Here is a 27354-nt window from a genome sequence, read left to right as displayed (position 1 = left end):
ATACAGGTTTTAGTGTCTATCTTTGTGCCAAAAGGAATAATCATATCAGAATATATTATACAGAGATCAGTCTGTCAAGAACCAAGGAGTTTCAGCTTGCAAAAAGTGAAGAAAAGAAACAAGGAATGACCCATGTGGAACAAGCCTAGAAATACGGACTCAAGTGAATTCACACAAAATGTAGTGGGCAGGGATAACTGACAGAAGAATGAATCACACCCCATGCTGTTTCATTCCCACTTCTGGTGTTTTTATTTTAGAAAGAAAGCACATTGAATTAAACACTGGAGAGCTACTGCTGCCTTGTTTTGTGTTACTTCTATCCTCCATTTGAAAAAACATTCAGTCAAGATCGATCTTCATCCATTCTGTGAGACCAAAAGAACCTAGAGGGGAAAAACACATACAACTCACTCAAAACCAGATTTAAACAGTGCCAATAAACAGGATGAGAAAAAAGGAAAAGAAGATACGAAAAGTAGCTAATGTAACAATAAAAAATAGTAAATTGTCTAGACTGCTGCCCAAAACCATAACCATATCTTTTTGTAATCACCACACTTTACCTTGGTGATCTCAACTGACGAAAGGTTTAAGGCATATCATCCTTACTTCTCAAATTTACTTGACTCTTCTTCGGGAGAAACTATTCTTATTTCCTGGAATTTTCTCTCTAGAATCAATAGTTCATTTATAGGTCCATTATTTTATCTGTTTTTTTTCAAGATGTTGCCAACACCACAGCCAAAATTTTGTTTTTATCCCTCGAGTTTTGTGACTTATTTCAGTTAGACATCAAGTAAGCATATTTTTCTAGTGACTGATTTAAACTGTACTATAGAGATATGGGTTTCCCTGGTGGCTCAGACGGTAAAGAGTCTGCCTGCAATGCGGGAGAACTGGGGTTCAATCCCTGGGTTGGGAAGATCCCCTGGAGAAGGAAATGGCAACACACTCCAGTACTCTTGCCTGGAAAACTCCATGGACAAATCAGCCTAATAGGCTACAGTCCATGAGATTGTGAAGAGTCGGACATGACTGAGTGACTTCACTTTATAGAGATATGTGCAATCTTACAAAAATCAACCTAATTTTAGACACTGAATTTTATATTAATTAAAAAAATACAATTATACAAAAAATGTGTCAGTAATATTACTCCCTAACAATCCTATCATATAGACAACAGTGTTTTATTTTAGTCAGCACCAAGGGGAGAAAAAATATCACAGAAAGTTACTGTAACAAAATGCCTGAACAAACAAAATTAAACTTAAAAGGTTCTTCCTCTAGTGCTACAAACTACATTTTCAGTAAGTTATTCAATGAGCATTAAATTTTGGCTCTGATTAAGATCCAAGCTGTTCATTTTCTTTCAGCTCTAAAGCACTGACATTTCCTTATACTAACCAAAATGTGACAGAACTCTTTTAAAAATTTAGAAATTGTAATCTTATTAACTGAAGCCATTGTATTCTTATGTTCCATTCTAATATATGTAAAGTTGTGTTTAGCATTAATCAATTTTTAATAGGTGAATTTTTATACCATTTTTAAAAAAAAGAAAATTCAGCATGTATTTAAATGATGATATCAGTAATTTCGGCTTCATATTACTGTAAATCCTTTATTCCAAATATACACAATCAATCTACTTAACGATCTACTTCTCCCATTACTAGCCTAGAAATCTGTCAGAAAAAGAAGTTTAGAATATAATGTTCTATCTTTGTTGCAGATTGTTTTGTTTCCCAGAATAGAAACAAACATAGGCCAGAAGGGAGATGAAGTAAAATCCACTGGGACTGAGTGAGAAAGAGAAGCACTGAGAGACAGAGGTAAGAGAAATACCAAGGCAGGAAAGTGGAAGCACAACCAGAAAAAGAGGGAAGGCAGAGCCAAATAAGCAAGAGAGAAGGCAGATGTGCAGAAGGGACTGATGGGCAGACAGTGATAAGGAAATGGGACTAGAAAGGAAAGAGATAGCAAGAAGATCATTTTCGGCCCCAAACTTTGTCAAATTACATACTTCTGTAGTTATCCCCCTAATGTTCCCCCTAAAAATTGGAGGCGATATTTACTATGATATAGCATAAATTTTTACCATCATTAAAGTCCCCATATGGAATATGTCAGTAACTTGATGGGGGGAAATCTTTTCACAATGAGTATCAAATCACCACGTTGTACACTTTCTTAAGATTTTGTCTGTCACTTATACCTCAATAAAGTTGAGATTAAAAAAAAATCTACATGTATCAATATACTGGAAATCTCTAATTTTACATATTGCTATTTTCTCCCCCTAATTTAAAGACATATTCATTCTACATCAAAAATTTATAGCCATTCATGATTACGCACCACAGTAATTTATGGAACACTGGTATCAGACTGAAAACACATTCTTGAAATTAACTTACCATTTTAAAGTCAAGATCAGCAACTGCAGTCCTGTTTCCATTTCTGCCCTGTTGCTGGACATGGTATGTCACGTTCTCTCTTCTTCTATGCAGACTGCCAGTAGCCATCAATCTGAAGAATTCTTTCTTCTGCTGCCACCTACCAGTTTATTTCTCTGCTGCAGCAGGAGAGTATATAGAAAAGGTTCTCGCTTACTAGTCACATTAAATAGAAAGCTTCCTTTGTTTAACATTTCATATTTTCACATGTGCATGAAATTCCTGTTTCCCTGAAACCTCCCCACCAAAAGTTAAAACAACAAACATCCCAATCACAGAAAATCAAAACAGGTATGATCAATGTTCATGCTAAGCTGAGGAAGGGGGAGGGGGGAGAGATTCAGACACTCAGCAGTTGCCATCTCAAGGAGCCATTTCTTGTCTGTTAACACTTTTCTTCTTCACCTGTCCCTACAAATAATAAATGCATAACTTAACATTTTAACTAGGTAGTCTACAACTCCTACAAATTTTAAGTTCAGAGACTACCAAAAGACTCGTGGAAGATGCAGCAATAAAGGAGTTTTTAAAAGTAATTCTAGAAACTAAGGGTGTTAGGTGCTTTACCTGCTTGAGTTTTCAATGTTCTGGACTGCTTATTGCCCAATGGCTCTGAATACATTAAAACACGAACACATACGCCACCTACATTTAAAATAGGGTAGCATTTGTATGCCCATATAAGCAATGGGTATATTTTTTTTTTTTGCAAAAGAGTAGTAATTTCATTAGGTCCTTTTAAAAGGACTGACCACAAAAAAAAAAAAAAAAAAAAAAAAGGCACATTTTCTCATACTGTAAACATACATAGAAGAATTAGGGCAAAAAAAGGGAGACAAGAGTGACAAATGTAATAACTGTTGTAGAACTGGAAATTAATACCACAAAAATGCTTTTTCTCTTTTTTAGTATCCTGAGATTCACTTGTATTAACATTCTCCTTATTACTGAGGTCTAGGTTTCACTTATTCTTTATTAGCTACTAAAGAACAATATGCAAGAATGAGCTAGTGATAATAATGAACTAGTAAAAATGGCATGTTTTTGGTCCACCCTCCCACTACCTTTACTCCCAAAGTAAAATCTTTTTTGGTCAACTTAAAAAAAATAAAGAAAACACTGACATAAGCACTAGAGAAAGGCTGGTCAACAGTGGCACTGCAGTGACATTGTTTCTGCTTTTTCATTCCTTCCCCCATCTCAAGCCCCACCCTTTGACCTCTGTATATGGGATGAGCCTGAGCAGGAGAGTTGCTGATGTCAGGACTGCGCCGTTCCCACGGATGCTCCTAGAGGCCTGCTGTGCTTCTGGGAACTGGGGCACAGGGATGGCTGTCTGACTGAAACCTAAAACAACAACAATTCACCCCACCCCTCATGTTCCCGAACCCCACAACACCAGCCAGGTATATACGCTATGTAAGGACCATCTAATATAGTTTGAATATGGTGAAATCTGAAAGTAATCATTCTTAACATGTAAGTGATCTTCAGGGAGGGGGAAGTGGGGAAGGCAGCGGAGTGGAGGTTCACATCCTCCACGTTCCAAGTAATCACATAGTGAATACACCCTAATGCTGGCTATTTTTATCAGCAACAGAACAAGGTCTTTCCATTCAAGCCTATTTAGTATACATCATAAATTACTACAGGAGTGCAGTGGGATTCCTTGGTTAGTAAATTTCAGTTCAAGAGATAAATATTTTAAATCTTAAGATATTACAGGAATCACTATCCCTACCTCACAGGAGTGAACTGAAGCACAAAACAAGTTAGTAACTTATTATATGCCTTTAGCAGTAGAAACCACACTACAAGCCAGGATTTCCTATTCACTAACCTAGAGGGTTATCAGACTTACAGCCTGCTTGGATAGGACATCCAAAGAGAAGTTTTGAAAAGTCCTGACTTCTGCCACTAAAATCCTACGTATCAGAAAGAGGACTATCTCCCAAAACTCACATTAGAGCTAAAACTTCAGGAAGGACAGGAAAAAGAAGGAAAAGGGTAGGTGGACTGGGATAGACAGAGAAGGGGATAGTATATTTACTAACAGGAAGGCTGTTAAAATGGCTAAGTTATATTCCTATTTCTACCAATAACTTTGCTTCATGGAATTAATAAATTGCTTCAAGATCTTGTGCTTCAAAGTGCCCTCCAATCTATTCAACCTATACCTTTTTGAATGTTTAAACTATTATTTTATGATGTCTGCTGACATCAATCTCTTTGTGAGAAGTAGTGTTTCAGAAACACTAAAATCATTTCTTCTGAAATCATGCTGCTCCTGAAATAAACACTATCTATTATCTTGGTCTCATTACCTTTTACTTCTATAATGAAGTCAGAGAAAGAGAAGCACTACTAAGGTCAACTGAAGGCTATGGTGAGTTTTTACCATATATATAACCTAGAACCTAATTTTACCTTTTCAAAACTCTAGTTTTCCATACCTGTCAACTCCTAATTGATGTCTTTATACTGTGAGCTCACTGTGTATTCGGAACACCAACCTCTGAAAAAGCTTAAGCCAGAGTAGCACAATGGAAGAAACATACAAACCCAAAACAAAAACAAAGCCAAAAAAGTCACACTCTGAAATAATCATAGACATATATGCAAGAAACGGAAAGATCTAAATGGCTAAAGCAAATCCCCCAAGAAAGTTCTGAGTTCTTCCCAACTACTTCAAACTTTACCCCCAAAGGTTTTTCTATAACCAAATTATCTGCTAGACAAATTTACACATTGTTTTTTGAAACAAAAGTAATTACAAACCCATGGGTGCCTTCAAAGTACATAAAGAAAGGAACTTTTAAAAAGAAAGTAAGGTTAGCCTTGTGATGGAAAAAAAAAAAAGGAGAATCAAATTACCTGCCAGCAGGCTGGGGTTGTGCCTGAATCCAAACCGCTGCATTTACCATTCACTCTACAGCTGCATTATTGGGGGAAGGGGAGTTTAGAAGGGCACTGACCCCGAAAGTTCTCAATACTTCTCACTCATCATCAGGAAGGGGGAAGAAGGAAAGCTTTTTCTCTGGGTATTTTTTTGTTTGTTTGTTTTTGTTTTTTTGGCTCCTGAAAAGGCTGGCAAAGAACAGTAATAGTGCAAGCAGTTAGAATATTTCTTTAAAAACAATTTTAAAAATGCAAAACATTATGGAATTCAAAACACCACATTTTCGTTAATGTAGAAAGAATTGTCACTAGAGTTAGGCAGCCACCCCAAAACAGCATGGCAAAAGGGCAATTGGTATAAAGGAAATAAAATACCACACAAAAATCCAAAACAAAACTAAAAACATTTCAAATTAAACCTGGAAGACTAGGAGATTCCAACAGCAGATTTCTGTCCACTACTGAAACAGTCCAAAATCCAAGCTTCAAAGGCGCCTAAATGTATCTTAAATGAAATTTTGTTTTGTTTTGTTTTTTAAGGAAAAAAAAAGAAAGAAAGAAAGCAGTACCTGGTTATAAATCCTGCAATATATTACATTAAAAAATATCCTAGTACAACAAAAACAAATTTTAAAAGAAATTAAACAAACAAACAAACAAATAAAAACAGTAGCAGCAGAGGTTACCTGTCTGAGCACCTACATTTTCTTAGGAGGGGATCGTGTCTCACCAGCCATATAGCCCATAAACCTTCTCAAAAAGAGTGAGTGAGCCAGGAGAAAAATGTAACACAAGATTGGATTGCACAACGTCTCTAAGCGCCCCAGACCCCAAACTGGGGATTCATTGAAGGAAGAGAATTTCTTTTTCCTTGTTTTCTTCTTGTGAAAAAGAAGAGATGATCATGAAAGTCAATGACTTCTTTCAATGTCTTCAGTACCTTCTCAAAAGTCTGATAAAGTGCTCGATGAAAACAAGTCTCTCAATGGATTTTCTTCCTAAATATTCCAGGGTGTTTTCTTATTTGATAGCATATACAGAAATATTTCAAAGTTCAGTGGAGTTAAAGCCAGCAGAAATGACCAATCAAAAGAAAATAACTATTAAAACTTTTAAATGGAATAGTTCAAATCTGTATGTTTGTGTATATATATATAGTCCGCTTTTCATCACGGGTGACATAAAAGCAATATCAGAAAGAATTATGTTTAAATACAATTCAGAATTACAATTTTAACAATATATAATAGTTTTACAATAATTCAGATTTTCGCATGATAACAACTATACATATTTGGTTAATACACATTTTAAACTCTCATAATAGCAATAAAGATTTTAAGAATTTACTAAACCATATGAAAATATATTTAACTTTCACTTAAATATCTGGGCTGGTTTATTTGGGTTCTTCCAGTATGGTTTGTTCATAGTTTTTACTTTTTTGAGAGAATTCAAGAGGACATTTGTGTTCTTTAACTCTAAGATGACCACCCTTGCCCTTCTCATTCTAACATGAGTGTATGATCCAGAGTAGGTTGGTAAGACTATGTCTTAACAGAGTGTGAATGCACAAAAGATAGATAGTGAGCAAAAGTAACAGTGAAATAATCTCAGATATTTTTTCTAATGTATTTGGTCAATTTGATAATTTTTTACAAGGCTACATCTACATCTTTCCTGGTGCCTTATCCCATCCAACAGAAACCTTGAGTTTTTCATCAAATAGAGAGGGTGTCCTATCTGTGTTTTCAAATTCACTGACCTATATACACGTGATATGTAACTATTCAAAGTGTATATGTCATCATCTATGTGGCAAGCAGATGGTCTCTATATACATATGAATGATGATTTAATTAAATGTTCTCCCTTTTCAGTTCTCTATCCCAAACAGTGTGCATCTTCCAAAGTACGGTCATTCAGTAAAAGAAGTACCAAGTGAGCCAGCGGTACTTATATATGCCACAATATGTCCCAAGATAACCTTGTACAAGTCAAATTCTTTTAGATGAGATTAGAATATCCTCAAGTAAACCAGAAAGTCCTCTTACACATCTTTTTCTAAGGTGAAATGAGACACTGCACAGATTAGAGGTACTATTCTATTTGTCAACAATCAACCTTTCACTCCATTTTAATATTATTTAATTCTATGGAAAAGAAAACAAATTTTATTACATTCCTTTTTTTTTTTAAATGGGGGAAAAAAGTAAGCATGTACAAGTAAGCATGATCAAACCTCCGTTAGAGCTGGTTAATACTGATCTTATTGCCTTGAAGTCTCTCTAGTAAGTGTCCAAGAAATTATGTTTTAAGGTCCATCTGAAGGAAAAAAAGCACTGGAGAGGCAAGAAAGGACTTGGGTAAAAAGCTTCAGAGGATTGTAGGGAGATGGAACTTGCTGTTTAAAAAAATTACGTTGAGCTCTGGAGCATCTCTACTTCTTAACACACCTTCCAAACCATTCGTTGGAATAGTTTCCTATGTTTAAAGGCTCATATTATATGCAGTTTGGGGGCTTTTATGAATTCAGAAATAAAGAAATATAAAGAGAATATTGAAGGCTTCAGAGTAGGGCTATAAGAGACTTCTAAGTCCCCAAACAAAAAATGTTCAGTCTACCCCACCCCGAAATCTATGTGTAACAGGAAAAAATGCACAGCAAGAAGCAGAGGGAAAGCATGTAGCCTTGAATAAATCATACACTGGACAGTCTAGAATCAAAGAAAAAAAGCAAACACACATATACACAAAAGCCTAAAAAGCATCTATTCTCCTCATATCTTCAGGTGAGTACCTCTACCCAGCAGAGTACAGTTATGAAAACAACTCGACTGTTTTTTTTTTTAAGTAAAAAACTGTGTTTCCTATCATGCTCCATTTTCTAGTATCTATCCTTTTTGATTGGTTGGTGTAAACAAAAAGCAAACACATAAACATGCACGCGTGTGTAAGCACATGCACACACACACACACATACAACTCCCTCTTAAAATGTGAAAAATGCAAATAAATAATGATGGAATCACTTCAATTTTATACTCAGGAACTTATAGGCCCTTGATTTGCCCCCCCAAAATATTTTTCTTTGTCCTTATTCTTTAAATGCCCAACCACCAAAAGAAAAAAGGAAAAAATAAAAGGCTTAAATGCACGTTTCAAGTCAGTGTCTTGTTAACAAAAAAGGTAGCATTTTCTTCACTTTGGCCATTGTTAAAGATGCAGGCATAGATCAGGGAATGTTAAGACTAGCATGTATTAAAAAAAATGCAACATTAACAGAGCATATGTCTTTCAAAAAAGGCTAAAACACTAACAAATACAAGTCAATGCACATATTTTTAACTAGTGCAATTTTATCTACAATGGAGTAAATGTTATTTTGTGTGCCAGACATTGCAATACTGTTCATTTCCCTTTTATCATGCAAACATGCCAATTTTGTCATTAAAGGAAATATTTATTGGGTCACACTCACGTTGCCCTCCCACCCATTTCAAGGGTTGAAAAAAGTCGCTGAGAGTCCCTCAGGATTTCGTAAATATGAAGATAAAGCTACTAGTTAATAGTGTATAGGCTGAATTTTCAGATTTTTAAAAAATGAAAAATTATAATTTAGGTGGATGTTTACCTCATCCATTAAAACACAATATGAAATTACACTCCTGTGAAATTTGTACCAACTGTACAAAAACAAAAGGGACCATGAGAAAAATTATGATCTTCATGGCCTGAGAGCCTACACATTTCTGAGTAACTTAAAAGAGTAACTACAAGAGTCTGACATTTTTCTGTGTCTCACCTCTTCTGCCTCTCTATTTGTAGCATTTGTAAATAAAAGTAACATCTTAATAGCAGAGATCATGTCTATCTCCCACTTCTTCCCTCCTAACTACTCCTACTCAATTTTCTCATCTTCCTGAGCATTTTTCATGAACAGCATTGCAAGTTGGTTTAAAAAAGAAAGAAAAAAGAAAAAAAGGAAAGAAGAAAAAGAAAGTTTTACAAGGGTTTTGTTGGTTAATTATTTACTGGTGGAATCACTCCACCAGGAGTTTGATTTCATTGGCTAGCAGTTGGTTCATGTTGAATAGGCCCCCTGGGAGCTTGGTGAGCAGCTCTCGCTCCGTGGTTTCAGGGTCGCTGTCAACAGAGCTGGAACTTGCGCTCATGTTGTCGACAGCAGTGTTGGCTGGGGGACCCAGCTCCGGCTCACTAGTCTCACTGGCCGTGGACACCACGGAGAGCAGGGACATACGCCGGGTGAGCCGGCCAGAGGGCAGAAGGGAGGCGGCATAGTCCGCAATGATACCAGCTACATCTAGATTACAAGCCTTATCAAAGGCGATGAAACCTACATTTGCATTGGCCTCGCAGACACAGAAGGAGCCGTCATCTTTCATCAACAGGTCAATGCCACACACATCCATTCCTAGGATATTAGACACCTGGATAGCTAGCTGCTTCCCTTGTTCACTCAATGAGCACATCATCCCAACACCACCTGGCAAAAGAAAAAAAAAGAGAAAAAAAGTTACCAAATGATAAATGTTTGTAGTAAAACTAAAGCAGACCTTAAAAGTAAAGCCCGCTAAGGTTAACCATCTCTTCAAAATCTTCTAAATCAATAGCAAAAACAAAAGTGCTATGCTAATGTAAAATTGGGACTCTAAAGTCTAAGACTCCTTCATTAGGGAATCCCCTTCCAAGCCAGTCTCAGCAAATTGATGACTGAGTACTTTTTCAATGTTATGTTTTCTGAAGACAATGAACTTTGACTAAAGCCTATCTTACTTGCAATAACATGGAACTTTTGCAAAAATACAGTTAAACTATTTAATATTGTTGCCGGTTTCTATCAGTTCCAAATTTTGATTTGTAAAAATAACAGAGATGCGTAATAGAGATAGAGAATAGAATCGAGGAACAAGGTTCTCTTGCCCCTATTCTATGTGTCATGCCTAAGCTGAAAGGATCCTGGGGCTTAAGGCAGTTGGCTGAGTGTAGGGGAAGTCTTTGCTGGTAACTGAGAGAAAAGAATTAGAACTAGATTTTCTAATTTGGTGACCAGCTTCAGGAAGCTTTAGATAAGGACCAGAAAGCAAAAGAACTTTGACAAAACCTTGGCTTTAAGAGCTCAACAGAAGGAAAGTTGACCTCACGACTTTGTGAATACTGCTTGACCCCAAAAAGACCAAAAGGTAAATGTACACATGAGTAGGATTCAGGTACCCCTCCCCACCTGTCCACAACTACCACCACCACCACCACTACCACCAGTGAGGCTGGAAGAGTAAGGGAGAGAAGCCCAGGAAATAGGAGGGCTTCGTGTAACTCAGTAAGGGAATGACACACTAGCCAATGAATTAAAGGCTGCTTCTCGGCATCCACAGTACTGATGGATGTTTAATGCTCTGAAACCATTTGCAATGTTCCAAATAACCAGAGCAGAGCTCTGATGTGATGGGATAGTAACAAGAACAAAAACAAGTCATCTACAACTGGATGAAAGAAAGAAAAGCATTAAGTTCAAGTTTAGCACAAAAAAACTCTCTGAACTAACACAAAAATGACTACCCAACTTAAAAACTTTCGTAGCAGAAATGAAGGAGAGTTGCTTTTGTGAGTATAACTTATAACTTGGAAAATCTAGCTTAAGAAATATTTTGAAGCACACACAAAAACACTAAGGTGAAGCCACAAACATAAAAAACATAGTAACTAAATCAGAAAAACTCCTCCCCAAGAAGGAAAGAAGAGTTTTCCTGAGGCTTAAAAAAAGTAGGTCTGATAGAAACAGCTTACTAAAATCCAGGTTGGACAGACTGAGAAGACACACACATCTAAAAATATCCTAACAAAATTATTGAGCTTTCCAAGTAAAACCACCAAAAATAAGAGAACAAAACAAAATAAACAAACATATATATATTACCTACCCCCCATTTCACCCCCGCTGCCCAATCAGAGCAGATTTGGACATTCAATTGCAAAAGTGTAAACTATAAAGTGGGCTTCCTAAGTGGCGCTAGTGGTAAAGAATCCACCTGCTAATACAGGAGACATGAGAGACACAGGTTTGATCCCTTGGTCAGGAAGATCACCCACAGTAGGAAATGGTACCCTACTCCAGTATTATTCTCTGGAAAATTCCATGAACAGAGAAGTCTGGCAAGCTACAGCCCATGGGTCCACGAACAGTCGGACATGACTGAGTATGCACACACAAACTACAAACCAGTAGAACTGAAACAAGATTTTTGCAATTTCAGAATCCTATCTCAGCCAATATATCATTCTCTCTTAAAAAAGAAAGCAGGCTCTGAGGTATCTATCACTCACATACATCATCCAGGGAAAATAATCTAGAAAAGATATTAACAGCAGATGACTAAGACTAGAAAACTCAAGATATGGGAAGGAGCAGCAGGGGAATCAACAGTGATGAGTAAAAATTCTTGCAATATGGTTATGAGTGTGTGCGTGCCCAGTTGCTTCAGTCATGTCCGACTCTTTGGACCCCATGGACTGTAGCTCACCAGGCTCCTCTGTTCATGGGATTCTCCAGGCAAGAAACACTGGAGTAGGTTACCATGCCCTCCGCCAGGTGATTTTCCCGACCCAGGGATTGAACCTGTGTCTCCTACATCTCCTGCACTGCAAGTGGATTCTTTATCACAGAGCCACTGGGGAAGCCCCAATATGGGTATAATTAACTGTAAATAGATAAAGACAGCCTGGGAATGGATAAAGTAAGCACTATATAAAGATTCTTGAAACAGAAGCAATACTCAATAAAAGAAATTCTAATCCATACCTGAACTAAAATTATTTAATGGTTTCACCAGAACAATGGAATATTAAGCCCAGGAAAGCAGAAATTTTTGTCTGTTTTGTACAATGTTATATACAAAATACTGTTAAAACAGTACTTGATGCTCAAAAATATTTCTTCAGTGAATAAATGAATCAAGAGGAGGGGAGCAGGAAGGAAAGTAAGACTGTTCTAATCCTTTCACTGGGGGACAGAGGGAATAAGAGGTGGTGCATTTTCAGAGTAGAGATTTCAAGGAGTCTGCACATGAAGTCTTAACACTAGCGAAGGGATCAAGGACGACTCCAAGGATTTAGTCTAAACTAGAAAGATACAGCTGCCAATAAATAATAAGGAGAAAACAGTGTGTGGGACATACTGGAAGTAGTTAGATAGGGAGTTCAGTTTTGGACAGGTTGAGACTAAAATCTAACAGTTATCTATATGGTACTATTGACAAGCAGTGATATATGTGTGCCCAAGTTCAAGAAGAATGCCTAAACTGGAGAGAGAAATCTGAAAAAAAAAACCGAAAACAGTGACATATAAGTGGCATTTAAAGCCACAAGCTAGGTAAGATTACTAGGTAAGAAAGTAAAATAAAGAGGAAAACACCCAGACTATGCACTGAGGCACTTCAACAATAAAACATCTCAGAAAATATACATTTAAACAAATGAAAATCAGCAATATTATCTGGACCAACAAGTTAAATAGTTTAGGTCACAGCTTAAATGAACCTCAATTATACAGAAAATAATACTGGGCTGGCCAAAAAGTTCATTCGGGTTTTTCTGTAAGACCAACCCAAACGAACTTTTTGGCCAATTCAATATAAAACCAAAGAGGGAATCTGGTAGACTTTTCATACATGCATGAATTGGGTTACAAATTGAGCCTGGGTGAAAGCAAATTTATACATACATAAATTATGTTCGTGGTAAGTCTATAAATCATATTTACATGTGAAAGATACATTTTTCAACTTATTAAGTAAAAAGATAGGAATTATATACAAATACTCCTTGAATAAGCTTAAATAACACTCCTTTATATCCTAGAAAACCTCCTGCATTGCTTTTACCTAGTGAGCAGTTGCTCTGCATCCTCCCATCTGTAGAACAGCGTAACATGGTGCCAACCACACGGCCTCCCACGACAATGACACGTACATCCCTTCCGTGAGACTCTTTAACATACTTCTGGAACAGGTATGGAGCTTCATGGCGAATAAGATGACTTAGATCAGCCAAATGGTGCTTATCTCGAGCCAAGAAAACCGCTTTGCCTGTGACCAAAAAAAGAGTAAGAAATGAGTATGTCATCAGACTATGAGCAGTTGATATCTGCTACCTATACCTTCTTGTGTCCCAATCTACTTTCTCAGAATCGGTTGCCTATGGTCACTCTCTCATTCCCCAATCTCTTAACAGAATTTATTCCGGTATATATGGTGAGGCTGGGTTCTTATGAATTGTATTCCTTCAGGTTAGCCAATAATACTAGCCTCACTTATCAGTAAAACATTTTTCTGAGTTAAAAGATATTTTTTAAAACATAATTTTATATATTATGCAATATTAAGATACTATATTTGCATCTAGTAAGATAGCAGTATATTACTACTTTTGTGCCAATAGAAGTGTCTGTTTTTAAAACACAATTATAAATACTCTGACAGTCTTCTCATTAAGAGGAAGGGGAATCTATGTCCCATTGCTTGAATCTAGGAGGGGATGTAACTGCTTCAACCAACAGAATACAGAAAAAGGAATTCTATCTGACTTCTGAGGCCAGGTTGTAAAAGGTCGAACAGATTCTTTGTTCACTGGAGCAGTCACTGCAGGAGCCCCAAGACTTCTTAGCTGACTGGAGAAATCAGGTAGAAATAGTGCACTGAAGCCCCAGCTGAACCCTCATCCAGTTATCTGTCAAGGCACTATAGCTTGGAAGTACTTGGATTTATGAATCATTTTACATTACTTAATCCAGAGTTAAGATATTTTATATAATGTTTTCAAACAACATAAATTGGGATGGGGATAATGGTGTTTGTGATCTAGAATCCTTGAACTGTTTAAAAGAAAGATAGATCATTAACTTGAGACTCAGTCTAAATTAAGTATGCATCTTAAAATGTCCAAGATAACCACTTAATGAACAGAAATAGCTTCCAGCAGAACTCAGTAACTCACAAAAGCCTTCCACAAGTCTGAGGTACCACACACCTAGCAATTTCCCTACAATTCTTTACAAGTTCTGAAGAATAGTTTCAATATTACGTATAACAGCAACAACTCATACACACCTCTATGACCCCGTGTATTCTTCACTACCATTGGGAACTCCAGTACTTCTGCTTCATCAATCATTTTAGCAAAATTTTCATGACCACCTGGTTTGAGCAAAAAATAAGATTTAAGAATAGCAGCAGAGGTGTTTTATGATAAATTTTATCTAAAGTCAGCAAGACAAGGAAGGTAGAAGGTAAGAACTTATGGATCAATTTTGTCTTCAGTTAACTATCAGTTTAAAACTACTCCTTTTTAAATGGATAAAAACTATTGAACTATAAATATTCTAATATCCAAACCAAAGAAGTTAAAACAAAGTTTCCTAGTTCCATTAACATTTTTCGGTTTTTATAATTTATTTATTTATTTTTGGTTGCACTCCATTTTCATTGCTGCGTGTGGGCTTTCTCTAGTTGTAGCAAATGAGGGGCACTCTTCATTGTAGGACTTCTCAATTGTTGTAGGTTCTCTTGTTGCAGAGCACAGGCTCTAGGCATATAGGCTTCAGGAGCTGTCACACAGGCTTAGTTACTCTGCAGCATGTGGAATCTTCCCAGACCAAGAGCTGAACCTGTCCCCCACATTGGCAGGCAGATTCTCATCCACTGTACCACCAGGGAAGTTCTATTTTTCATATCTTCATCCTTTATTCTTCCACCACACAAGTAATAGAAGCCCTAAGATCAACTTTAGTATACAGCATTCTATTCGGATTAAGAAATAGAAGAGTGAGTCAGTGGGGAAGACTCATCCAAAGTTGAAAAAATGCTAACATGCATGTGCGTGTGTGCTCTCGCTCTTATCAAATACACAAATCACTTTTTCTTTTCTCGATTATAAAGCAGAGTTCATTCTATCATGAGATATTCAGTACCTGCATGTTATGTCTTGTTCTTTCTATTTATACTGCCTAGAAACAAATGATGAAGCGCAAAAATGGATTGTAGTTGCAAAAAATCAGTATGGATGACAGAATAATCAGACTAGGAAAAAGTTCATTAAACAACTGCAACATCATAAATTTGTAGCTTAAGAGAAATTATGATTAGCCAGTATCCACATTTTAAGCTGGATTTGGTTAATATACTTTGCTCCTTTCCATTCTCTTAAAATCAGTACTGTAGACTGATGAGGTAAGCCATAACATTTCAAAACTGTTAGGAATAAGAACTATTCATATTGTCTTTTCTTGTGCAATTGCTAAAAAGAGAAATGGTTTCCACATATGCCATACAAACTGGCGGAATTCCCTTCTTTAAAATATTAAAAATAACAAGAGGACAGTAATTTCTTTTTAAAGCCTCTCCAACTTTTCAAGCATTCGGCTGGACATTTTAATGAAAAACTACAGTGATTTATAGTAAGCCTGATTCTTTAAAACTAGAAGAACTGGAAAGTCAGGAATATATTAACACAACAATGTTTGTAACAGTGCTACTTCATGTGTGGTCCAGGAACCCCCACCTCTGTGACTTCTTTGCTATTGATATGTGTTCAGAAAAATATGAGTAAACACAAGAAAATAATTTGGCATTGTTCTGATATTTTTACAGTACTTTATGTGTACTGTAAATTGGCTTAGAGCACTACAGTATTGAAAGCCACAGTAAATTCTTTTCGTAAAAAAATAAAAAAAACGGTCCTCTCCCACAGATGACTTCAAAAGCAATGGTTTAAAGCATATCTAGTGTCATTTTCTTAAAAAAAAAAAAGAAAGAAAATATTTATGAATCATTAACATGAAAATGGTAATGAAGAGAATCAGAAACTATAAAGTGATTATCAGATTCTTTTACCTCAGGGGTTGTCAAATTAAACACAGCTTTGGCTCATAGCCTTTTTGTAATAAAATTTTACTACAGAACAGCCACATTTACTATTTAAGCTTCGTCTACTGCAGCTTTCAGGCTCTCCTGATGGCTCAGGGAACCCACCTGCCAATGTAAGAGATACGGGTTTGATCCCTGGGTCAAAAGATCCCCTGGAGAAGGAAATGGCAACCCACTCCAGTATTCTTGCCTGAAAATCCCATGGACAGGAGGGGCCTGTCATGCTACAGTCCATGGGGGTCACAAAAAAGTCAGACACGACTTACCAACTGAACATAAAAACAGCAACAGCTTTCACAATACAACAGCTTTACTGAGGGTCACAAAAGAGAACATATGGCCTGGAAAACCAAAAATATTTACTATTTGACCCTTTACAGAAAAAGTTTGATAAGTCCATTCTACCTATACGAAAGAAGTGAAGTGAAGTGAAGTCACTCAGTCGTGTCCGACTTTGTGACCCCATAGACTGTAGCCTACCAGGCTCCTCCATCCATGGAATTTTCCAGGCAAGAGTAATGGAGTGGGTTGCCATTTCCTTCTCCATACCAAAGATAAGTCTCATAATTCTCCTGCCTAGTTTGTTAAAACTTAAAGTCACTTCTATAAGTAGTTCTTTCACATTCACAAATTTCCTTGTATCACATAACCCTATCAGTTTAGTAGGGCTTTCAATACTATCAGTGCTCTAAAACTGAGGCTATAAAGTCTTATTAGTAAACTCACCGTAAGAAAAAGTATCTGGCAGAGGAACACCATGACCTGCCAACTCTTGAAACGTCCAGAACTTATTAACACAGTTCAGGATGGCTTGAGGTCGGTTCATCAGCCTGCATCCCATCTTCTCTAGATGGCGCAAAACAGTGATGTCACTGTCACTCTGCACCCAAGGGGTTGGTACTCTTACTACCACCACCTGTGGGTAGGCAGTGATTAGTTCTCCATTGATACGCAGACCTGAAATACATAGGAATGAAACCAAAACCATCAAAGGAGACTATACAATGAAACAGAGAAATAAATATATACTAAAGCTCAGGTCTCAAAACAAAATGTACTATTCTGCTAACATTTTTATTGAGACAGAGCCACATTCCTCCCTAAATGATTTTCTTTTGTAAGAAAAAAAAATTAATGAGAAGAATTTGTGTACTGGGTAAATAAATTCTGGTACATACCAATACAATGAAATATTATGTATTCATCAAAAAGACTGTCATAAATCTCTCTGTTTGAAGACAGAAACACGTCCAGATTTGCTTTCAAAAAGCAAGTAACTTTGTGTTTACATATGCTTTTAGTACAAAAAAAGAATTTTTAAAAGCAGTTTCTTCAGTTTTATCCAATACCATTCTATTTTTAAAAAGGTCCCAAATAAAGGAACAAGGTACTCGAGTTGCTTCTTAAAACCTATATTCATTAAAATATATATATACTTATTAAAACATTCAAATATAAAAATATAACACATTTATCCCATCGAACATCCCAGGTTGCTATTAGTATTTCCCCTAATGTTAACTAAGTAAAGAAAAATATGTAGGTAATTTTGACAAATATTTTGTTTGGATCATTTTGTGGCACTTTCTTTCATCATGTAAAATTATAACAGACATCTAAGCCAATGTAAACATAGCTTTATTGGGCTCAATGGAATTGTACTTGAAGATACACCATATGATCAACCCCTTACTCATGGATATCCATTCAATAAATATTAATTACTATGTGTCAGGTTCTTTTCTAAAAGTTGGGAAGATTGGTAAATAAGGTATATAAGCTTCCTGTCTAATCACCATGCTACACATTACATACCCAAGACTTTTATAGGAAGTGTGTGTGTGTGTGTTTACACCATATTTTCTTTATACACTCATCTGATTTGTCAATGGACATTAAGTTTGTTTCTGTGTCTAACTATTACAAATAATGCTGCTCTGAGCATGGGGGTAACAGATAAATCTTCAAGATAATGACTTTGTTTAAGTAATATTCAGAAGTGAAACTGCTGGATCCACAATTCTGAGTCAAAGAGACTCAATCTGTTCTGATTAAGGGAACTGAGCTTGGTATTGCCTGTTGATACACCCCTATCTTTTAATCCTTTCCTGTATGGCAAGGGCTAGATGCACTTCCCAGACTACCTTATCAGCAGGACTCCAATTTGGAGAATTCACCAGTGAAAGATAATTACACACAATTTTAAAGATCAAAGTAAAAAAAAAAAAATGTCAAAGTAGAAGTCATTATTCTCTGGGGGTAGCTATGGGTAGCGCTGTGGTAATCAGCAGATGTGAGGTTTTTGGCCAACGGCTCCAGGCATTCTCCTCACAATCATGCTCAGAGATCAGTAGCAACAGATTTCTGCAATCCTGCATTTTCTCATTTCTTTGGCTTTTGTGCTGACTTGCCTCAACAGGCAAGATCTAAACAGCATTTTCCCTGAAATCAGAGAAAAGACTAGTGACCAAATGAATGGAAAAAAAGTGAAAAGGGAATTCGGTTTAGGGCAGAAGATGCCGACTCTGGATCATAGATGATCTTGGTGATAACATAAGGACATCAAAGTAGAACTATTCTGTAATAGTCGAAGCATGGATAGCAACTACACACATATGTACACAGAACTCATTTCTGGTAGTGTGGGGTGTGAGTGTGCACCTATAGGAATCTTAATACTTCAGAAATGGGGACATATAGGCTGAAAAACGAAAAAGAAAAAATGGAAATTCCTCGGACCAAGACCTGATGAATCTCAGGTAAGGGTCACGAGAAGGAAGCAAAAACCTGAAGAAAAATCAGTCAAAAAACTCAGAAAATCTAGTTTTAAGTATTACTATGAAAAATAAGAAAAGCTGGTGCTACCAGAAGAAAATAATCAAATTTGTTACATGAAAGGTAAAAAGAAGAGTGAGCAGAAAAAAAGATACTTTAATTGTCAAGAGAAAATTCATCTATTATGACATTATCTTCTCATTTCCCTAAACTGTAGTTTTTGCTACTTTAAAGAAAGGGAATTAAAGAAGGTAATGGAAGTATTTCACTCTAAGTCTGCTGCCAAAAAGAAACTGGGAATACGGGAGTACTTTACCCAAAGCACAGTCAGATAAGCATAGTACACTATGATGGGTATTACTGAGGATGGAAAGAAATTCAATGCCTCCTGTGACAAAAACAGACACTTTATTACTCCAGGCAAGCAGAAGGTGATCTGAGGCTACCCAGAAAAAACAGAGGCAGGTACAGATGAATGTGAACCCCCCCAAAAGGCAAAGTACTACTGATCTCTTGGGTACTTTCAGTAAATACAACTTATCTTTGATGTATGGCTTACGAAACTGAAATACGGGGCAAATGACTCTTTTCCTTAGATCTCTGTTTTTCATGATACACAGGCACAATTGCACTCTACTTATTGTGGCCACAGCTATTCATTCCAAATGAATGTTCCACTAGTCAGTTCTGCTTTCAATTCCACTTCTTTTTTGCTTATCATTTTAAATGGTAACTTATGAAGCTATTCATCTAATTTTGCTTTGTACTGGGATAGAGATTTCAATATAAATATTTTAAGTTTCAAACTAAGTGTATGATTAAACATCAAAAGTCAGAAAAAAAAAACAAACAAACATCAAAAGTCAGTAATGAGTTAACCTTAGAATAGCACTGGGGCTGGGAAAAATTTGTGTTCCTATATTTTTTGTATAAAGTGTACTATGTGTTAAAAGGCTGCTGCTTTGTCAAGGCAAAGTGAGAAGGTGCTAAGGGCTGACTATTCTCCTAGTGGAAAGATTCCTTTCGGATATTAATAATCTCCTTGCCAGTAATTAAGTGGGAAAATCTCACTATACCTGTGCTTTTTGAGTCTAGTTTGACTACATGATTAAGTACTAGATGTTTTTATCCTCAGGGAATAAGAAACAGACAACTGATAGGCTCCCTGCTGACTGGCATTTCTTTTTCTTCCATCCATCCTTTAGAGTTCAAGAGTATTCATCAGGATTTCAGGAATCTTTTAAAGCTGACATAACTTTAAGTATTTTAACTGGAAGTGAAGGTGCTATTTGTACATGATGTAAAAGCCACATAATCTCTATGCCAAAAATCAAGGAAGCACTCAAAGACAGATGAATTATGACGACCCTAGACAGACTGAAAGGGCTTCCACGAATGGAAGGGGTAGTCGAAAACAAATTTTGGACCAGAAATTTAACATATTCTTTCTCAGGCTGTGAGCTCTACCTGGAAAAAGCAAGTAGGCAGGATAACAGAGTCATAAATTCTGAGCGCTCCCTGCTGCTGCTACTGCTGCTGCTAAGTCGCTTCAGCCGTGTCCAACTCTGTGTGACCCCATAGACAGCAGCCCACCAGGCTTCCCCGTCTCTGAGATTTTCCAGGCAAGAACACTGGAGTGGGGTACCATTTCCTTCTCCAATGCATGAAAGTGAATAGTGAAAGTGAAGTCGCTCAGTCGTATCTGACTCTTAGCGACCCCATGTACTGCAGCCTACCAGACTCCTTCATCCACGGGATTTTCCAGGCAAGAGTACTGGAGTGGGGTGCCATTGCCTTCTCCTTGAACACTCCCTACACCCTGCTAAATTCACATTCAGTTGTTTAGGTCAGTAACCCAGAATACTAATCCATTACTTAACTGACAAAGCTATTAAATTCACCACATGTAAAATCTTTAAAAAAAAAAAAAAAAAAGCACATAATTCTGAACACTTTAAAATATTCAACTCGTTGTAAATCTACTTTTCAATATTTTAAATGAGACATTAAAAAAAAGAGACTGCAGCAAGAGGGCTTTGGTCACATTGGACTGCTGCCCACCATAAATGCAGGTCTGTCTTCACATCAGAAAGGTCTTCTTAAACTTCAGGGGAAAAAAAAAAAAAATCACTGGCTTATTTGCCCCACAGGTCCCAAAAATGTAGGAGGAAAGTAACTGTTGAGGAAAGTAACTGCCCAAATTTTGAGGAGAATAGGGCAATTAGTAATGGAAATTTGTAGTGCCAAGAGTCAAACAACTCTGAAGAGTTAAACAAAATACTTTAAAAAGTCTTTATTAAGGCTGGGTTAGAACTCACACATCTAGAAAGTATCAAGTATCAAAAAACCAGGCATAATGTAAGAATCCATTCTTTTGAGAATATATATGCCTTTCCTATCTGCTCACCTGCTTCCCATCAAAATAAATTTTATGTTTCCTATCAAGCCACCCCTCTTTAATATCCTCAGCAATCCTTTTCCCCCTCAAATTTGTTTCTAAGACTTATCTCACTATTAATCCCAGATAGCAAAAACAAATGTTCTTCAAAGATGTCCTCTTTGGAACAGCATCGAAACATGTATATTATCTAGGGTGAAACAGATCACCAGCCCAGGTTGGATGCATGAGACAAGTGCTCGGACCTGGTGCACTGGGAAGAGCCAAAGGGATCGGGTCGAGAGGGAGGTGGGAGGGGGGATTGGGATGGGGAATACATGTAAATCCATGGCTAATTCATGTCAATGTATGACAAAAACCACTACAATATTGTAATTAGCCTCCAACTAATAAAAATAAATGAAAAAAAAAAAAAAAAGATGTCCTCTTTGGGGAATGACTAGGAACCAATAACACTTCTTTCCCAGGTCCCTCATCAGTGGTCCAGAAAGAAACTACTTTAACACTATGCCTCATTATCACTGAGCACTGCTGTGCAGCAGCTGACAGTCACGTGTCTGAAAACAAGGGAGAGGGAGAGGGAGAGAGAGAGGGAGAAAAGGAGAAAGAGATGAGGAAAGTAGAAAGCAAACAAACAAGCATTCAGATTATGACTGTCTATTTTAAAGACATCTTTTATTGAAAGTAATGACTGGCTAGTTTCTGCTCTAAGTGCCTTTAAAAACTATAGAATCTGGAGTGAAAATAACCAACTCTATCCCCAAAAGGAGGTAAGATATAACAAATACAGAAAAATGTGATGCCACTAAATAATTCTAATTAAACTACCTAAATTTTATAAATGCTGGTATTCGAGCTCAGCATGTTAAGAGTACATTCTCTTTACCTTTTCTATAGCTTATAATGGTAGAATGAGGTAGGCTGATGGCACATGTGTTAACTGTTATTAGTAATATATCTTAGGAACTTGATTTTTTAATCCCCTTTTGTATTCAGCTCCCAAGCAAACTTGGTTTACTAAATACTTGATGCATAAGGTCTCAGTATTAGAAGCAAAATATTTATATTTTTCTCATTTAGCATGAAAAGTTTTATGAAGTTTTTTCCCTTACTATTGTCCAAGTATGAAATACTATCTCTAATCTAATTATACATTTTCTTCCCCCATAAGATAGCAATCTATTCTGAAATAGTTAAAAATATATATGGAGAGAAAAGAAAAGTGGGGAAGTATATCATTTTAGTCACTATTAATGAAGTCAGTCATAAAAATTTACTGCAGTTTTCCAGCAACAGACTAGTATAGACAAGGCGAGAGGGGAAGCGAAGTATCTTTGTGGTGTCCTTTAAATGTCAAGTCTCACTTTCCACTTTGAAAAAGAGTAAACTTTTCAACAACTCCCGGTTAAAGTCTGTTCCAACCTACTTTGGCAAACTAGAGCAGGTGACATAATTACATTATATCTAGAACTTTTTGATGTAAAATTCAAAATATAAATATATATATAACTGTAAATAAAATTTAAAACTATAGAATAATAAACAACAAAGAAGGAAACAGTATTAAACTCACCAAATACAGAAAACTCTGAAGAAACCAACAGGGGAAGTAAATTAAGGTTCTTCTCTCATTATCAAAGGTAGATAATGAAAGGATAGCAAAGGCAAACACAGAAAGTGAACAGATCTACTGCAACAACGACCCCATATCTGATTCAAATCCAAGCTCTACTGTTTCTCCACTGTGTAACCCCAGGCTAGTTACTGAACTTCTCTGTGCTGCAGGTTCTTTAAAATAAGAATAGTTAAGTAATTCCTTTATAAAGTTGTGATGAGAATTAACTTTGCTAACATTAGTTCGCAAGTGCCTGGCATATAATAAGCACTTAATAATTTTTAATCACCTCTGCCATCCATCTTCCTCTTTTGCACAAGGGATACTGAGAGTCAGAATAACCAGAAATTTCCAGTTAGAGTAGGAAACACTACCTTGTTCAAAGCTATATCCCCCAACACTATCTGGAATATAGTAGATACTCAATTATTATTATATTGAAATTTGAACTTGTCTCACCACGGAAGGGGTGGGACACACAACTTGGCATGTGGAATCTTAGTTCTCCAAACAGGGATCAAACTTTTGCCCCATGCATTGGAGTTTTAACCACTGAACCACCAGGGAATTTCCTCTCACCGTTTTTTAAGAAACAGAGCATGTGTTTTACGTAACGTCTGAAGACATACCGCCTAAAACAAGATGTAAATAACTCAAACACCAACGGTAAATCAAATCATATTAACACCTAAGAAAAAGGAAGAGCAGAAATTAATGAACTAAAAGCAAACTCCCTGGTCGGGAAGCTAAGGTTCCGCATGTGGTGAGGTTCAGCCAAGTAACTGTGCTTCCATAATGCAGTGGTTATCACATTCTCCGCACACGCGAAAGGTCCTCAATTTGAAGCCAGGCAGAAATAGGCTTTCTTTTGGGGCTTCCCTGGTGGCTCAGACAGTAAAGAATCTGCCTGCAATGCAGGAGTCCTGGGTTTGATCCCTGGGGTTGGGAAGATCCCCGAAAGGGAATGGCTACCCACTTCAACTCCTGCCTAGAGAATTCAAGGGATGGAGGAGCCTGGTGGGCTACAGTTTACGCGGTTGCAAAGAGTCAGACACGACTAAGTAATTAACACTAACTAAAAATCTAAAGAAAAGAATGGCCAAGATAAAAGTTGGTTCCCAGAAAACTAACATGTTTGCCAAAAGAAATATAATTTTTAAACTGAAATAAAGTTTTCTGCAGCAGTATCTAACAGACTGCAAAGGTTTATCTTCAACAGACATCAGTTCCGTTCGTCATTCAGTCGTGTCCAACTCTTTGCAACCCCATGGACTGCAGCACACCAGGCTTCCCTGTCAATCACCAACTCCTGGAGTTTACTCAAACTCCTGTCCATTAAGTAGGTGATGCCATCTAACCATCTTATCCTCTGTTACCCCCTTCTCCTCCTGCCTCCAATCTTTCCCAGCATCAGGGTCTTTTCAAATAAGTCAGTTCTTCCCATCAGGTGGCCAAAGTATTGGAGTTTCAGCTTCCACATTAGTCCTTCCAGTGAATATTCGGGACTGATTTCCTTAGGATTGACTGGTTTGTTCTCCTTGCAGTCCAAGGGACTCTCAAGAGTCTTCTCCAACACCACAGTTCAAAAGCATCATTCTTCAGTGCTCAGCTTTCTTTATAGTCCAACTCTCACATCCATACATGACTACTGGAAAAACCACAGCTTTAACTAGATGGACCTTTGCTGGCAAAATAATGTCTCTGCTTTTTAATATGCTGTCTAGGTTGATCATAACTTTTCTTCCAAGGAACAAGCATCTTTTAATTTCATGGCTACAGTCACCATCTGCAGTGATTTTGGAGCCCAAAAAAATAAAGTCTGTCACTGTTTCCATTGTTTCCCCATCTATTTGCCATGAAGTGACGGGACCAGATGCCATGATCTTAGTTTTCTGAATGTTGAATTTTCAGCCAACTTTTTCACTCTTCTCTTTCAGTTTCATCAAGAGGCCATGGTTACAAGTGAATAAAATTAATTACTTAATCTTCAGTTTCACCACTGTGTGCCTTGGATTATTAGAATCCCATTCTGGAAAGGTAGTCTTAATTGATTTCTGCGCTATCTATGCCAAGTAACCAAGTCTCTAAAGGTCTATTGTTGGCAACATGCTCTCTGGAATTAATTTTTGTATTGGGGAAGGTTATTTGATTTGTAAGCAATTAAAATATCTCTAGTTAACTTGAGCAGGAAAAAAAATAATAATGGATGTATATAGGATTATGCACAAAATTAAAAAAAAAAAGAATGCTGTAAAAACCGGGGTCAAAAAAACACCAGGGCAATTCTGGGAATCCAGGAAGCAAGAAACAACTTATAAACTCAACAAGGTGCCATACCAAAAATCACTAAATTCCAAAATTTCTCCTTCTATCGTTGAGTCAAACAAACTTTCATCAGGTCAAACATTTCAAATTTTTATTAAGGAAAATTCTAAATAGAAAATAAAATATAATAAATCCAACGTACCTGCTTTCAAAAATTATCAATACATGCCCAAACTTGTCAGAGTAGTCTTGCTCATCCCTGTCCTCAATCCTTTTCTTTTCACTAAAGGTAATCATTGTTGTTCTTGTTGTCTAATCTCTAAGTCACGTACAACTCTTTGTGATTCCATGAACTATAGCCCACCAGACTCCCCTCTTCATGGGATTTTCCAGGCAAGAGTACTGGGGTGGGTTGCCATTTCCTTCTCCAGGGGATTTTCCTGACCCAGGGATCAAACTCGCATCTCCTGCACTGGCAGGTGAATTCTTTACCACTGAGCAGGTGAATTCTTTATCATTTATCCTTTTATTAATTATTTCTTAAACCAGCAAAAGTTAACACTCACATATCTTTAGACAATGGTACCACACTATAATGCCCTTTTCTTAACATTAATTTCACCTAATAATGCTGTGTTTTATCAAGTAGATTTTCAGCATGTGTTTTAAAATAAAGACTCTTGGGCACACACAATTTTCTTAACTGCAACACAAAAGGCACTAATCAAAAAAGGAAAAATATAAACTGTACTTAATTCAACACTTACTGACCAGAAGATGTCATTAACAGAGAGAAAAAGGCAAGCCACAGATAAAAGATATTCATGGTACACATAATCCCATAAGAGACTTGTTCCCAAAATGTAAAACAACAAAACAAAAAGATACACCACAATCAAAAATGAGTATAGAGAGGATTCTGGAAAGATGAAGGAGTAGGAAGCATCAGAACTCTGTCTCGCCATCTAGACACCCCCTGGTCAATTTGCTGAAGGACCACAACTTTCAGAAAAAGACTGGGATCATAAACGCAGTTAATTTTGATCAATTTCAGAACAGCAACAACTACTCATCGCCCACTTTCTAGCCATACTGTGCACTTGGTTCTGGAGCAGCTGACACACCCTGCAGGAGTCAGGGTGGGTGTAACGACCTGCCCTCAAAACATCTGGGATCTCTGCTGTGATGGCTGGATGCAGCTTCCGATCACAGAGGTGCAGACAGCGAGGCCATAGTACTTTTTGTTGTACCACTCCCTCCACTGGGCTTCCCAGGTAGTGCTAGTGGTAAAGAACTCACCTGTCAATGCAGGAGACATAAAAGACTTGGGTTTGATCCCTGGGTCAAAAAGCTTCCCTAGAGGAGGGCATGGCAACTCACTCCAGTATTCTTGCCTGGAGAATTCCATGGACAGAGGAGCCTGGCGGGCTACAGCCCATGGGGTCACAAAGAGTCGGACATGACTGAGTAACTGAGCATGACAAAGACATTAAAAGAAACTATGGTGGAGGGGGTGCGGAGATAAATTGGGAACAGATATACTTATATGTAAAATAACTGATTCACTTTGCTGTATACCTGAAACTAACACAACACTGTAAATCAACTATACTTCAATACAAATTTTTTAAAGGGGGAAAACTACCTTAAAGATACTCAAAGAATGAAAAAAGTCAAGGAAACAATGTGTGAACAAAATATTAATCTCAGCAGACAGAACACATAAAAGGAAACCAATAAATAATTCTGGAGCTGAAGAGAATAACAGAAATGAAAATTCACATAAAGGAATTCAAAGTGGATTTGAGCAGACAGAACAATCAGTAAATTTATGTATTGTTGGAGTCCCAGGAAGACTTCGGGGAGGATAATATTTGAAGAAGTAGTGGCTGAAACTTCCCAAATTTGATGAAAGATGTGAATATAAACATTCAAGAAGTTCAACAATCTCCACCTTTTGACAGACACATGGTGAGATACACTATAATCAATCTTTCAAAA

At 37.0% G+C, this 27354-nt stretch overlaps 1 protein-coding gene and 1 long non-coding RNA gene across 7 annotated transcripts in view; both read right to left on the bottom strand.

Moving 5' to 3' along the window:
• Positions 1–228: 228 nt before the first annotated feature.
• LOC139033964 (uncharacterized) lies at positions 229–5328 on the bottom strand. Its single transcript, XR_011486443.1, has 2 exons — positions 2424–5328; positions 229–386 (listed from the first exon to the last, which is right to left on the bottom strand). It is a non-coding gene; the product is annotated as an uncharacterized lncRNA (long non-coding RNA).
• Positions 5329–7233: 1905 nt separating this feature from the next.
• RIMKLB (ribosomal modification protein rimK like family member B) overlaps positions 7234–27354 on the bottom strand; it is a 38332-nt gene continuing 18211 nt past the window's right edge. For all 6 annotated transcript variants that reach the window (XM_020901023.2, XM_020901021.2, XM_020901019.2 and 3 more), the window contains 4 exons: positions 17027–17257; positions 14486–14572; positions 13262–13465; positions 7234–9867 (listed from right to left, as the gene is read on the bottom strand). In XM_020901023.2, coding sequence (XP_020756682.1) covers positions 9404–9867; positions 13262–13465; positions 14486–14572; positions 17027–17257 — 986 coding nt within the window. In that variant the 3' untranslated portion in view covers positions 7234–9403. The remainder of the gene's footprint in view (positions 9868–13261; positions 13466–14485; positions 14573–17026; positions 17258–27354) is intronic.

Source organism: Odocoileus virginianus, unplaced genomic scaffold, assembly GCF_023699985.2.
Source record: "Odocoileus virginianus isolate 20LAN1187 ecotype Illinois unplaced genomic scaffold, Ovbor_1.2 Unplaced_Contig_11, whole genome shotgun sequence".
Taxonomy (NCBI): Eukaryota; Metazoa; Chordata; class Mammalia; order Artiodactyla; family Cervidae; genus Odocoileus; species Odocoileus virginianus.
Note: the sequence above shows the minus strand (reverse complement) of the source record. Positions and strands in the feature narration are given on the sequence as shown.